Source organism: Chinchilla lanigera, unplaced genomic scaffold, assembly GCF_000276665.1.
Source record: "Chinchilla lanigera isolate Chin_1 unplaced genomic scaffold, ChiLan1.0 scaffold00047, whole genome shotgun sequence".
Classification (NCBI taxonomy): Eukaryota; Metazoa; Chordata; class Mammalia; order Rodentia; family Chinchillidae; genus Chinchilla; species Chinchilla lanigera.
This window is the reverse complement of record NW_004955448.1, coordinates 15,326,772-15,340,962: the sequence shown is the minus strand read 5'-3', so window position 1 is coordinate 15,340,962 and position 14,191 is coordinate 15,326,772. Positions and strand designations below refer to the sequence as shown.

Genomic DNA, 14,191 nt, shown 5'->3' with positions numbered 1-14,191 from the left:
AGTGCCATTAGCATTTTGTTCCTACACTCGAGTACAAGTCAGTTCTGCTTAAGTCACTGTTCGCAGAAGCCAGAAGTGAATGTCCAGTTAAAATGGTGCCATCAGTTAATTAGAGTGGAATTAGGAGGACAGTGGGCAGTTTAGGAACGTAAGAATTACTGTTCCGAATCAGCCTGGTGGTTCTCGTGGTTTAATATCCAGCCTCCAGCAGCTGTGCTTGTTAGTCTCCACAGTTCTAAAAGAAAAGAAAGAGCCTACACAATTCTCCTAGACAAGTATGCCATCTGCAACCTGGAAAAATTTTCTTCTTGACCTCTCTGCAATAACACCCTAAAGCAGGAACTTTCAATCCTACCATGATATTAGCTTAGCTTGAATAGCTCTGGCTATTAATACTCCTTATTAAATCATCCAATTCCTACATAAAATCAACTAGTCCATCAGGAAGCTATTTATCTCTAACGTTCCTTACTCCTGAATTCATGCTTGAGTTTGTCTGCTTCTAGGAAAAAATATATGAATTTATGATGCTTAGTCGATATAAGTTCTTGACGGTAAAATTGCCTACGCATAACCACACTGGATAAATTTCTGCTTTTGTTTCAAAGTCAGCTGTGCTGAGAGGCTTTTTCCAATCTTTCTGCAAACCCTTAACTGCCAAAATTTCTTACTCCCAAATTTCTACTTATTAGTAAAACAATTTCTATTTATTAATAATCAACAGGTGTTCTATGAATAACGAAGAATTCTACACACCAAACTTTTAGAACGTTCACCTGGACTTTTTAAGGTGGAATGAAACTAAGAAAAGGAAGGTTACCCATCCTTATCACTTCCGTCTTCTGTCTGTGGTAGAACTACCTGCAGCTACACTGTACGTTTTTTATACTATTCTCAATACACTTCAGCTCAATATTTCTAAAACGTTGCCTTCACAAAAAAATCCCTCATGAATAGCAAATTCATCCAAGCTCAACTTCCAACCATTTCTCCGGTCTCTCAGATTTTAATATAATCACACTTACCTCCTAAACTTTTATCTGATAATACTTCCCTCTGGCTTCAAATCCAAAACGCTAGGTTTATAGTCATTTAAGCTAAGAAGAAAAAGCAGATTTTTTTCACTGGCTTGCTTGCTTGCTTGCTTGTTTCCTCTCAGTCTCCCTGTGTACTCCAGGCTGGCCCGGAAGTCACTTTGCTGTCTGTCTGCCCTCCGGAACTCCAGACAGTCCTGCCTCTGCCCTTCAAGCACCAAGGTTACAAGTGTGATCCACCGTGTCCTGCCCTCCTTATTTAACTCTGTGTCAATTCGGTTCCCTTTCCCAAGCCGACTTCATTTGCCTCATGGGTCAGCTTCGTATTTCTTCTCCCTACTTGCACCGCAGTCCTGTTCCTCCCTGTATTTCGTTTGAAGCACGGAGGAGGGATCGCTACATCTTCTGAAAATTTGTGTCCCTTTGTTTAGACTTGGTTTAGAATACCTTGCATTGTTGGTTCTCTGTTTTCATAGATGTTTTTGCATACAAATTCTGTCTCCCATATTTGTAGCCTAGACCAGTATCAAACTCATAGTAAGGATAACATAAAGATATATTAATGAGTAAGCTACCAATTTGTCAACGATTAACTACTTAATGCCACTTGAGAAACACCTGGGGCTTCCATTTATGTGATCTTAATATTTACTGAGAGCTACGCAGACATAATGAACACAGGAATGCAAATATCTAAAAATGGAGTCAACTGTCTTTTATTTAATCACAATTATGGATATGGGAAATATCAGTAAAAAGAGTATATAAAATTCCTAAACAAGTTTGGATATATGAGATTGTGAAATATGGGAATTCCAAGCATGAATAGTAATTGAAATAAAGGGAAAGAAGTAAAATAGAGATGTAACTTCTCAGAATATTCACAAATTCTCATTGGGTAGTTTATGAAAAGAACCCTTAAAAAGAAATTTGTAAAGGTGACTTATATTATCTCATTTAACTTAACCTGAGTTGTGGTGAAAATTATTACAGAATTTTTAATTAGTGATATCAGGAAATGTGAGCTGATCTTATCAGGGTGATATAGCAATCATGAGTTCATTATACAAGGAAATGTGTAGTGAGTCCCAATCTCAAGAAGGAATGGAATGAAAGAGGTGTCACCAAGTTGACTAGAGAGTGTAAATATTTCCTGGGAAAACGTGGTTCTGTGTGAAGGAAGCTAAGGAACAAGTTAGCACTTCCCTTTCCGTACCCTGAGTTGCAGATCATGAAAGATTCTACTGAAATTGAAAAATATTTTATCTCGCTGTATGTTATACAGAAATACATGCAATAATTTTATCTTTAAATTTTAATTCCTACAGTTTTGTTTTTACTAACAGAGTTCTTCAAGGTACTAAAATAGTCAACCCAGTTCATCTGACATCATCAAAATCTACATTTTTCTTCGATTGCTTAAAATTTCTTGCTAATAATTTTAGAGAACAATATTCTTTTTTATCACCATGATTTCAAATCTTTAATAACTTCTCTATTTAATTACTTAGACACCCAAATGGTACCCAGAGAAATAGCACCGGATGGCCGGTCTTCAAAAGCACTGGACAAAAATACCTGACCTTGAACACAGAATCACCAAGAACATACACTAAACTACGTGCCCAACAATGCCGATTTTGGACACTATTTTTTCCCAAAGTTTTGGAAATGACAGGTGTGTAAGTGTGTGTGTTTTAACTGTTTAATCAATAGGCTATGGGCTATATAAGAAAGGAAAAGATAGACTATTCAAGGCATTATTAAAGTGATGTTGTTAACATGCATGTCTGTGACTTCACAGTTACTTGATTCCCTTGCTATGTTACTAAAGAGTACATTCTTATTTGTTTCACTTTATTCTTCTACATGTCTGCAGTACTAATAAAATGCTCCCCTTCCTTGTGTACTAACAGTACTTACATCCCTGCATGGAGCGGGCACCTGTACACGACGCGTGTTGATTCCTTCCTGACCCCTAACCCTGCTCTTCCTCTGCACCCCTCCAGTGTTCGATCCCCTCCCCATGTGAGACAGATCTGCCTCCTTACTTCCTATTATCCTGCTTACTTGATTTAAAAGACTTTCTTCCAACAAGTTTAGATGTGTTGTTAGTACTCACTATAGGAGTAGAAAACTTAGCAGACAAAAAAAAAGAAAAAAAAATATATATATTATATATATGTATATTTCTTCCTGGAGGAACAAGAAATCTGTATGGGACCCTACTTACTATTCAGCCAATCTACATGGAGTTAATTAATAGATAAATGAATAAATACATAAAATAATATTTAGAACTACACAATAAGTATTCAAAGGTAAGTAAAAGCAAACTTACTGATAAAACACCAAAATTCTTGGTTTGTGGGGAAAGAATAGGTCCATAATCTACATACTTAAAAATAAAATATAAATATTTTTAAGTACTCTTGAGTTTGCAAATATGTAACAAAGTACATGCACCTATTTTTGAAATACATATCATACAGAAAATTTAGTTAGATAGTATCTAGGATGTAAGTGTTTAAAATTATATAAGGAAATAATGGGAAATTGGTACTGATTTTCATATAAGTTCAATATTCATGATTAAAATTTGATCAACCTGAGTATTCAAACGTATATCAGCATATATCATCTTACTTGGCTTTTTGAGAAAAGTGACCTATATATCAGCCCACTGTACAGCTTTAAAATATCCATTTACTTGTAACTCCCATTATTCCTCATGTCTATGTTCAACTTTTATTTCTCAAATGAATATAACTGACTCAATCCTCGGGCTGTTTGCCAGCCAGATCTGCCATATCAGCCACCACAGCATTCTGTAATTTTCAGACTACGTAGTAGGTAACAAAACATAGTGTGGATTTTTGAGTTTTCTTGTTGACAGAATTTTTGGTAAGAGTTTCAGACACATATGAGTGTGTTAGAGCTGCATAGCATTGTTTAATAAGCCCTTTGATTATCAGAAATTACTCAACCCAAACCGTAATTGTGTACTCCATCTGTCTGGGTGCCGCGTCTGGTATACCAGCGCTCTGTGTGTTACCAACCGCTCTGTGATGTAATATATATCTAGAAATGGGTCTCTGCTTCCCCCGGCAGAGCAACAGTGCATGCCTTGTATTCTCTGCATGTGAATAACGATGAGGTAACTAATTTAATCTGCCAAGAGGCCCAGAGAGAACCATTGAACATCCCAGACTGCATATTCTTCATCTGTATTTAAAATATTTTAACTAAGAGGATCCTAATTTGAAGGAAAATAAGTAAAGAAAAAGGACAGTGACTATTTTAAATTACTTACTCGTTATAAATCAGTCTTTCTGACACTAACACAAGTGATCTCTGGCAGTTCATTTGTCACTAAAAATAAATTTGAATACTAGAAATTGTTGAAAGTAGGTCTCAAAAATCTCTGCCATCAAAATTCATCTGCCACAAACAGGTGGATCCAATAAATGCCAAAGTTTTGAGCCACCTGCTGCTATTTCAGATAATGCTTCACAACTTTTTAACTGAACAACATTGAGCTCCAGGAAAACCGCAACTTGCTCTGCTCTGAGACTCTGCTAAGGTTAGTTCCAGTGTGGCTTGAAAATGTCATTTTGCATTTGAGCACTATTTTTCTTTCAAATAATTCCCTCCCCAAAAGATTTTCATAGTAAATACATTTTATATATGTTCTAAAGTAAATGCAGGGCTGGGGATGTAGCTCAGTGGCACAAGCCCCTGTCTGGCAAGTGCAAGGTCCTGAGTTCCATTCCTGATGTCAAAAATAAATAAAGTAAATGCAATCTAAGATCATTCTAAACAGGCATTCATCTACACAATACTGTTATAATATACACAAGCAAAAATAGTATGAATTTACCTGTTTTTACATAAGACTGCATAGCTAAATAGGTTAAGAATATATATTCTGCTCTACCTTATTTTTTTATATAACAAACTTTTAAATATTTTCATCTTTAAAGCTTTAAAAGTTGGTGGTACTCAGAAGACTTGGGATAAAGCTTAGGAGTTTTTTTAAGGTAGCTCTACAAATGAAGAAAAGTTCAAGAGAATTACTATTGACTGACTATTTAAACATGGAAAAAATTACTTAAGATCGAACCACAGTAAGCTTTAGAAGCACTACTTAGCCATACTTTACTTTGGGGAAGTAAATATTTCCAGATAAAATGTTTCCTAAGACTAACTTAAACACATGCATTCTGGAACTCCACTCCAGGGATACTGCTCATGCTCCTGCCAACGCTGTTAGGGCACATATCTGAAGACGCAAAATGTGCAGTATTTGTGCAAAATATTACAGTGTTGAGATTTCTACTAAGAATGTCTTGGAAAAAAGAAAGAGAAGTACATACATGAGCCACTGATTCTCACCAATAATCCAACTTGTTTCATTCAAAATGAAAGAGAACTGAGTGTAGCGGCACAATGATCTCAGCACTCGAGAGGCTGAGGTAGGAGGATTCCTGGGAGTTTGAGAGCAGCCTGGGCTATAGTCAGTTCAGGGTCAACCGAAAGGACACAGTGAGATCTTATATTAAACACAAAGCAAAAACCAAAGAGCAAATTGAGAGAGTACATTCTTTTAAAGAAGTTATTTGATGTTCATATTATCCCAGCAAAAAAAAAAAAATATTAGGTACACCGGTTCCTCCACTGACCTTTAAATAAATAACAGAACATTATTACCTACCAACAGTGAAATGATCTGACTTTGTATTATCCCATTGAGAGAAATATGCAGTACACTGGTTCCTCCACTGATCTTTATGTAAAGAACACAGCATTACTGCTTTCCGAAACTGAAAAACTATATATAAATTTCAGAACTAAGGTACTCTTTGAGTAGGCCACTTTGTGGAATATTACTAATATTTTACAGTTTACTAATATAAGTGACAATTAAAGATGAGAAGGTAGAAAGATGATGAGGAAAAATGAAATTAGTTTTATTATCTTAATATCTCCAAATCCTCCATCCACCATTAACAGGAAAACAACTAGAAAGCTTTGTGTAACTCGCTTATTAAATCAACCATTTATTTCAGGTCCTCAGTACCTGAAGTCTTCACAGTGCCTACCCTGGATGTAGAGTAGTTCCCTCTCCAACCTCACGCCCCGCTCAGATGATAACAGGGAAACAGATAAGGTTATGGTCTCCTGCACAGAGCTGCGCTTTCCCCGATCAATTTCATAACTGTTGCATCAGTCACTTCCTCGTCACGTGGACGATATATCAGACACAATTTAAAGACGAGGTTTCCTGTGGATGCTGGTTTCAGGGAGTTCAGTCAACGTTTCACGGGCTCCAGGAGAGAAACGGCTTTGCCCAAAGGCCTGGCGGAGGAGGGCTCTTCCCCCCTGCACCCAGACAACAGAGATCAAAGGACAAAGCCAAAAGTGCTGTTCTCACTGACCCCATTTCTGTATTCCATCCCCACCTCCTCACGGCAACTAAAATTTGCCAGTAATGCATTCCTGACCTGGTGAGCCAAGCCCCTTCAAAGCACAGGAGGCTTTGGGGCAAGGTTTAAATCTGAAGGACAGCACTGGCCAAGCGCAGGAAAGTCGGACTGTGATAGGAGACAGAGACAGTCAGTGAGCACTCAAAGATAGGAGCCGTGGTGTTTTTAAACTCGATGCTCAGCACAATGAAACATCAGCTTAATCTGGTCATTACTAACTTTACCTGCACTGGCAATTTTAGGATAGTTCAATGTACAGTTCCTCCCCTATGGCGTTCTTACAGTTCACGTGTTGAAGTCCAAACTCTGAAAGGAATGGCATTAGGGTGTGGTTGAAGCCGACAGAGAAGGGTTTTGTTTTGTTTTTTTTTGGGGGGCAGTGTGTTTTGTGGGGGGCGTTTTTTTTTTTTTTTGTCTTTTTGAGACAGGGTTATGCTGTGTGGTTCCGGCTGGTCTTGAGCTCACTTTGTAGCCCAGGCTGGTCTCACAATGACCCTCCTTGCTCAGTCTCCTGAGTGCTGGGATTACAGGCGTGTACCACCACGCCTGGCTAAGCACTGCCTTTAAAATCAATATTCTCTCTGGTCCTGGTAGTGCACCCCTGTAATCTCAGCACTCAGGAGCCTGAGGCAGGATTTACGTGATTTCGAGGCTGGCCTGGGCAACATAGTGAGTTCAAGTCCAGTCTGGACTACACAGTGAGACCCTGTCGCAAAACACAAACAAACAAAAGACTCAATATTTTCAGAAAACATTTACTAATACAGAAACACATAAATACTTATCAAACAAAATAAATTATCCTAATATCAATTAACCATAAAACTATAAACATAAAAAGAAGAAACTAATTTCCAAGCAACCAACATCTGTGGTGGGTTTGATTGGACTATCTGTCCTCAGCAGTTAGCAGTTATCTCATTTCTCAGGAATGATTTAGGACCTTTACCACATGCATAGCATGCTACCTGGTAGAATACGACTCCCCTTTCACTTTCTAACCAATGAATTAGATGAGTCTTTACCACTTTTGCAGAGCTTCTCCTCCTCCACTGTTCTCCTAGGAACTGCTTTAGCAGCCAGAGTTACACAAATAAAGATGGCAGCGTCTGCTCACTCACGGGGCGGCAGTGGGGTCGGGTCCAGGAACGTGGACGGCTTTGAAGAGAGGGTATCTGTGCTGAATCTTAGCAGGCAAAGCAGGGAGAAGCCAGGCAAGCAGGGACCGGGGACCAAGCGTCTTGCGTGTCATACTGAGGAATTTAAATTCTCTCTTAAGCAAAGCCATTTAGCAATTTTAACTGAAAGTCTGACATGCTCTGGTTATTGATTCATGAATGTTTTAGCTTTCACTGCACGAGAGTCTCTCCGGCTCGTTGCTTTAGAGTTTCTGGAAAGAGTCTGCAGCACTGACAAAATAATTTCCCTTGTGAGACAGTATTTTTCATCGAAAGAGTTACTTTTGCTTCTCGCTTTGCATCAAGAATATGCTCTTATTTCCATTTTACCTATTTGTATTTATATTTTTACATTTATTTTATCTGTTATTTAAAAGCATTAACGTTACAGGCTGGCCTTGATCCCGCCCATGCCTGTTTTTCATACTATTAGTCCTTATTTTTTTCTTCTGTTTATATTTGTACTATGTATTTGTCCCTATCCTTTTACCTTATTATTTTACATATGTTACCATTTACCTTATTATTATTTACCTCTATTATTTTTTGTACTATTTTACTTTGCTTACATTATTAAAATGCCATAAGCTGAAAACAATTAAATAGCATTTGCTCCACGTTTGTTATAAATGAAAACGAGGGGCTTTGTCACTCATGTTGATTCAAAGTTCCTCACTAAAACTCATTAAGCTATAGTGTGTTGTGACAATCTTTCCATTACGTTACAGTACCGGAACAGTAAAGCATTACCATGGGAAAGAAGGGCAGATTATGTTATCATTCTATTATTAGTAATAAAACTCTTTCTAAGAAATTAAACAGGGTGGCAAGGGTCCACCTGTCTGGTTTTCCTTTTTTTTTTCTGTTGTTTTCTTCTTTTTTCCCCTGTTGGATTATGCTGGGAATTGAGCCCAAGACTTTTCAGTGAGCTACACTCCCAGCCGTTTATTCAGTTTCATATTTTGAAACAGGACCTTTCCCGACAGCTGAACGGCCCATGCTGGGCTCCAACTCGTTCACTTCCTGCTCGCATGTCTCTTTTTCACTGGATACTATTGGGCAGTACTTTACCTGTAAATTTAATGCTAACCTCCCCTTTCTTTTCATATTCTACACATTTTTTTTTGTTTCCAAGTCATTCAAATCTTCATTACGTTTCCCCTTGCCCAAGAAATAGTTACGCATATGGGATAATGAACGGTGTTGCTGTCATTCGGATACTGTGGACTTCTGGGTGCCGCTGAGCATGAAGAGAAACATTTAAAGTGGGTTGTTCTCCCTTGATGGCTGAATTCATATCAAAGTTAGTCTAATGCCCTTAGTAATTGGAACTCTAAGATTACAAACTAGAGTGGTGGAATGTAGCTCAGCAGCAGAGTGCAAAAGATTACAACCTAGAAAAACAGGGACTGACAATTTGGATTTGTAGTAAGAACACAAACTATGAAAATTCACCTTTTTAAGCATTGTAACTTTATGCTAAAATATAATTTGTTTTAATTAATCAACTATAGAGCAAACACATTGTCTAATGGTCTTTCTTTTCTCAAATTGTAACTAACTTAAATACTTCTAGTCAAATTTAATCCTTGTTTGTAATGTATAGGTATATTTATTTAAGATACATGGTTTTATCCCTAACACTGCTGACTTTGATAATAAAGCAAAAAGTTCTCCAGACTAGATTTTATGTTCTTAGACATAAACAAGCTAATACAAATGGAAAAGAAAGAAGACAGGAGGAAAAAGAAAAGAAATGAAGAGAAAATCTTCTAAATTTGGTTTTGAGTCATTTCAGAGCTCTCAGAACTTTTTTATCAGTTATTTATTTCTTCTGGGTTTTATTAGAAACTAAATAAATGTCTCACATTTTATTGTATTAATCAGTACCTACTACTTTTAAAAGGAAAGAAAGTATTCAGCCTTATAGAGCATTGTGTACTAAAAAGTTTTTCAAAAGAATAAATTGCATAGTTATATGATTGACACATAAAATAAATTTGCATTTGTAAGAGTCAATAGATTTGGGACTATTCCATGAATAAGAAAAGAAACTCAGACAAAAATTGCATTCTATAAATATCAAAATTCATGGTCTAAATGCTAAATTAGCAATAATTTGTTTATTCTATCAAAAGTTTTATTATTCTTCAACTTTAGATTCCTTATTTTGTGTGACATCTGAAACAACATATAATTATCACTTAAAAACACCATAAAAGTAATCCTTTGTTATATTTAACATGTTTATTCTCAGTGGTTTTGACCCCTTAGAAAGCTGTATTATTCACAAAAAAGTTATAGTCATTGACCTTTTAGAGTCCATTTTTACATGAGAATTAGATGTTTAATATAAATCACCAAATATTTGCCCAAAGTTCAAGCATTATAAACATTTCAGACCCTAATATATCTTGAATTATAAGTAATATTTTAATGGTTACAAAAGTATTTCAAATAATTCATATATTTAAACAATTCATATAATCTTAAATTGGATCATTATATTATTTTTTCAAATTAATTTCCTACAAATTTATCTCTTAGTTTTAAAAATTTTTAACTGAAAGTTATATAATTCAAACTTCTGGCAGCTCCTTTTTCAAGACACTTGAAAAACTAAAATTTTATTTTTAATTTAATGACTATAGCTTAGTGACTTAAATAATTAAAAGGCAAGAGACCTATAAATATGTGAAATGCTTATAGATTTGAACAATTAAATCATCTTCTAAACTCATTATATCTGCTTATATCAGAAACAAGTATGTGATTTAAGCTTGTAATTGTATGGCTTCTAATGTTCACAATCCTTAATATAATATGATTTCAATATAAGCTTTTGGGCCTGGGGTGTTGGTGCATATAGTCTCAGCACTCAGAAGGCAGAGGCAGGAGGATTTCTATAAGTTTGAGGCCAGCCAGGCCTGCGTAGCAAGACCTTCTCTCAAAAAAACAAAGAAATTCAAGGTTCTTGAAGTACATAGGCCTCTTTTTAAGTTCACTGCCTCACAGTATTTCTTGCTAAAAATTATTTTCCACTAACACATACATATCTTCATATTACTTGACAGTAGATAAGCTCTGAGTCAGATCTGAGTCATCTTTCACATTTATAAAGCAATTATTAAACTGTGTCCACATGATAGACAGCTGAGACACCGACTAAACATTGTTTATAATTAAAATATAGTGTAGTGAGTGCAGGACATATGGAATTTTTGTGCATTAAGAAGTATAGATATATAAGCATTTCATTTAAAATAATACTCTGCTATAATAATATAATTAATATAATAATATTTTACTATGTAATTATATTAACTATGCAAACACACAGACGTACACAAACAAGATGCAACATATGAGACTGTTTTGTTGAAATGAGTCAGGAGTCTGAGGCCAACCTGAATTGCTAGGCCAGGGAGAACCAGTCTCCAAAACCAAAATGATCAGGGCTGGTGATACAGCTCCACGGTACAGCGCCTGCCTGGCAAGCACAAGCAACAAAAGAAAGTGTATAAAACCAAAAAGCAAACAGAGTCACTTAATGAGAGCAATATCCATACGTATTTCTACTTGTGGGAACGAAAAAACTTGAAGATAATAAATGCATAAAATCATTCTGTCATTTAATATATTTTAAGATTTCATGTACAAAGGTTATATATATCTTATTTACATTTTTCATATCATGTTTAAAATTTACTGAGGATTTCAGGTATAAATAGAAGATGATAAATTAATAAAGAATAAACAGTACTGTACAGTATACCTGGAGAAAATGCCATCTGTAACCAAAGTTACTTTCAATTAGTGTAAACAGATCAAAGTTCAGATGAATGCAACTCATTCCATGTTTTACAGGAAATATTGATGAGGCCGAGCAAGAGTGGAGAGCAGGATTCCATCGCTGGAACAGTTACATGATGGATTGGAAGAATCAATTCAACGATTACACCCGCAAGAGAGAGAGCTGCATGGGTCTCTAATTAATAGATTTGCCCTTTATATAGAATGTTCATTTTCTTATAGATGAAGGTAAAAATATTAGTAGCTCTCTATACACCTTCAAAGAAAGCTATTATATAGCTGTAACAAAAATGCCAGCAGGGTAATATCGATTCTGCACATTTTTCATTCAGTATTTTACCTAGCATTTCAAAATCCAAAGAGCTAGACCATGTTTAATTAAATTTCACCATATAAAATTTGACAATTAATTATATGCATACTAAAATGATGTGCTACTTCTCTTTCCTGAATAATTTTATTTCTTCCCTAAAATATATGTATTCTATTTTCAGTCATGTCTGTATTTTCATTGACATTCATATAAAGGTATGTTTTTAAAATGAACTATATCTTGAAACACTGGATCCTATACAATATGATTTCTTCTAATTAATTTATCAAATTAACATCAGTATGTGATATGGAAACACACACAAGAGTAATAGTCCTTGTTTTTTATGTAAGGGCAAGAGGGAATATTCAAATTAGAGGCTCAGTCTTTAGGAGGCATCTTCTAGAAACAAACCACTACTACCAATAGACACAATCAAGGAAGTTCTGCACAGAATTCAAAACCGAACTTTCCGGTTACCCAAGGTGAGAAAATTAGCTCATAAAATCACTTGAAGTAGGGTACAGGTGTCGCACTCACATTAGGTTTGCTGTTCTAACTGTTGCTCTCACGAAGCATACGTTCAAGGGTCTTCAGTGCTGTAGATAATGAGGTCCCGTGTCATATGTCTGAGGAATCTGTATCAAAACAGGACCCGACTTACCCAGAGAAGCATGCTGGAGCCCTGAAAGCACGCCGGTGGCACCACGGCGGTGGCGTAGAATGGGCAGCTTGAGCATTTGTCCGCTCTTTGCCGTTGTTCCTTGTTGGAAAGAAGGAAGGGCTGTAAAGCAATAATACCTCTTTACTAGCAGCACTCCTCAAAGCTGGCTTGGCTTTTATCACAGCAATCTCTGCCCTACCGTGAACGCTCTCACTCTTTGTGTGATGACCGTTGAAAAAGATGTTTCCATGTTCGATTCTAACTCAGGGACCTCGATACAAGGGAGAAACGTGTATAGAGAGACAGAAGTGAGTGTTCCAGACTTCTTAGACATGTCCACATCAACAGGCTCGAAAGTGAAAAAAAGAGTTTGGTCAGTTAAAAAACTGGCAATGTGCAGATATTAAAATTCCAAGACAGTGTGAAGTCCTCTCCAGCTGACAGAGTACAGAGTGGTGGAATCACCACATAAATGTAAAAACCTATAGAAGCTATCACTGGATTTGGATAAAAGGTTCAGTACATGTCTCAAAAGTAGGACAAGTAATTGTGTCTCAAGTTCCAACAGGAGTACAATAAATGCAACTACTATCAAGAAATTAGTTCCATCAATTATTTGCATACTGAGAAACAGTTATGTTTGATGTTTTGATTCTAAAAATGTGTATGAGGGTTAACAAGTCATTTACCTCAAAAATAGCATAGTAACTAATTTTAATTTTTCCAGAAATTAGCTGCTGAATATTGCAAGCACAAAGAATAAAAAATTTTAAATAAAATTATTTCTAGTCAAAGTGAAAATAAATTTCAGGAGCATCTTCACATAATTTCAGCTGTGACCTATTCAGCAAATATCCCAATAAATGAATCCTATGTACATTGCTGAAGAATGTGATAAACCCAAGATGCATGAGCTTCCTGTCGCATGATATCATAGTGATTTCAACAAAAATATTTCCTTTATGAGTTTATTTAAAATGAAGGTGTTCAGTAGAAAGAATTTTAAGTTTTTTACTAAATTTACATAAGATAAATATAAACTTAATGTACCATTTCTCAGCTTTCAGACTGTCAGAAAATAAAGATCATCAGGTTTGAAAATATGTACACTGTCTGGCGTGGTGTGCACCCCTGCACTCAGGAGGCTGAGGCAGGAGGATTGCTGTGAGTTTCAGGCCAGCCTGAGCTAACCGGTGAGTTCAAATCCAGCCTAAACTACATAGTGAGACTCTGCCACAAAAAAAAAGTTACACAAAGGTGTAGAGGTATATTTACTTACGTTTATATATACAGAAGTCTGCTAATGTCCAGTGGGGAATGACACTAAGGAAATTCATTCACTAACTAGCTCCATGAAGGAGAAACATCAGAGGACAAGAAATGGAGCATACGTGACGGTCACACAGTAATCAGCTGTGCATTAAAATTAATGTAAAAATATAAAATATATCATGTAGCACAGATGTACTATAAATGGTATCTTAGTTCATGAACTTAATTTGTGCCACAATTCTGGTCACAATCTAAATCAAATTTCCCTACAAGGTTCAATATCACCCGATGCAAAGTTCATGAACTGAAGCAAATTTATGCCAAATGCTTCTGTTTGCAAACCAAATTGTTCACAAACAGAAGCGTTCATAAACCGAGGAGCCACTATAAATATGAAAATGCATAATTCACTTATGTTTTACAAGGGTCAT

The 14,191-nt window shown here is 36.1% G+C and overlaps 1 protein-coding gene across 3 annotated transcripts in view; it reads left to right on the top strand.

Annotated features, from left to right (window-relative positions):
* The window catches only part of Bche (butyrylcholinesterase), a 69,454-nt gene extending 55,865 nt beyond the window's left edge, over nt 1-13,589 (top strand). For 2 of the 3 annotated variants that reach the window (XM_013518684.1, XM_005393137.2), the window contains exons 3-4: nt 2,546-2,712; nt 11,566-13,589. In XM_013518684.1, the coding sequence (XP_013374138.1) occupies nt 2,546-2,712; nt 11,566-11,690 (292 nt within the window). In that variant the 3' untranslated portion in view covers nt 11,691-13,589. The remainder of the gene's footprint in view (nt 1-2,545; nt 2,713-11,565) is intronic. The other variant, XM_005393138.2, reaches the window with a different exon arrangement.
* The last annotated feature ends 602 nt before the right edge of the window (nt 13,590-14,191 follow it).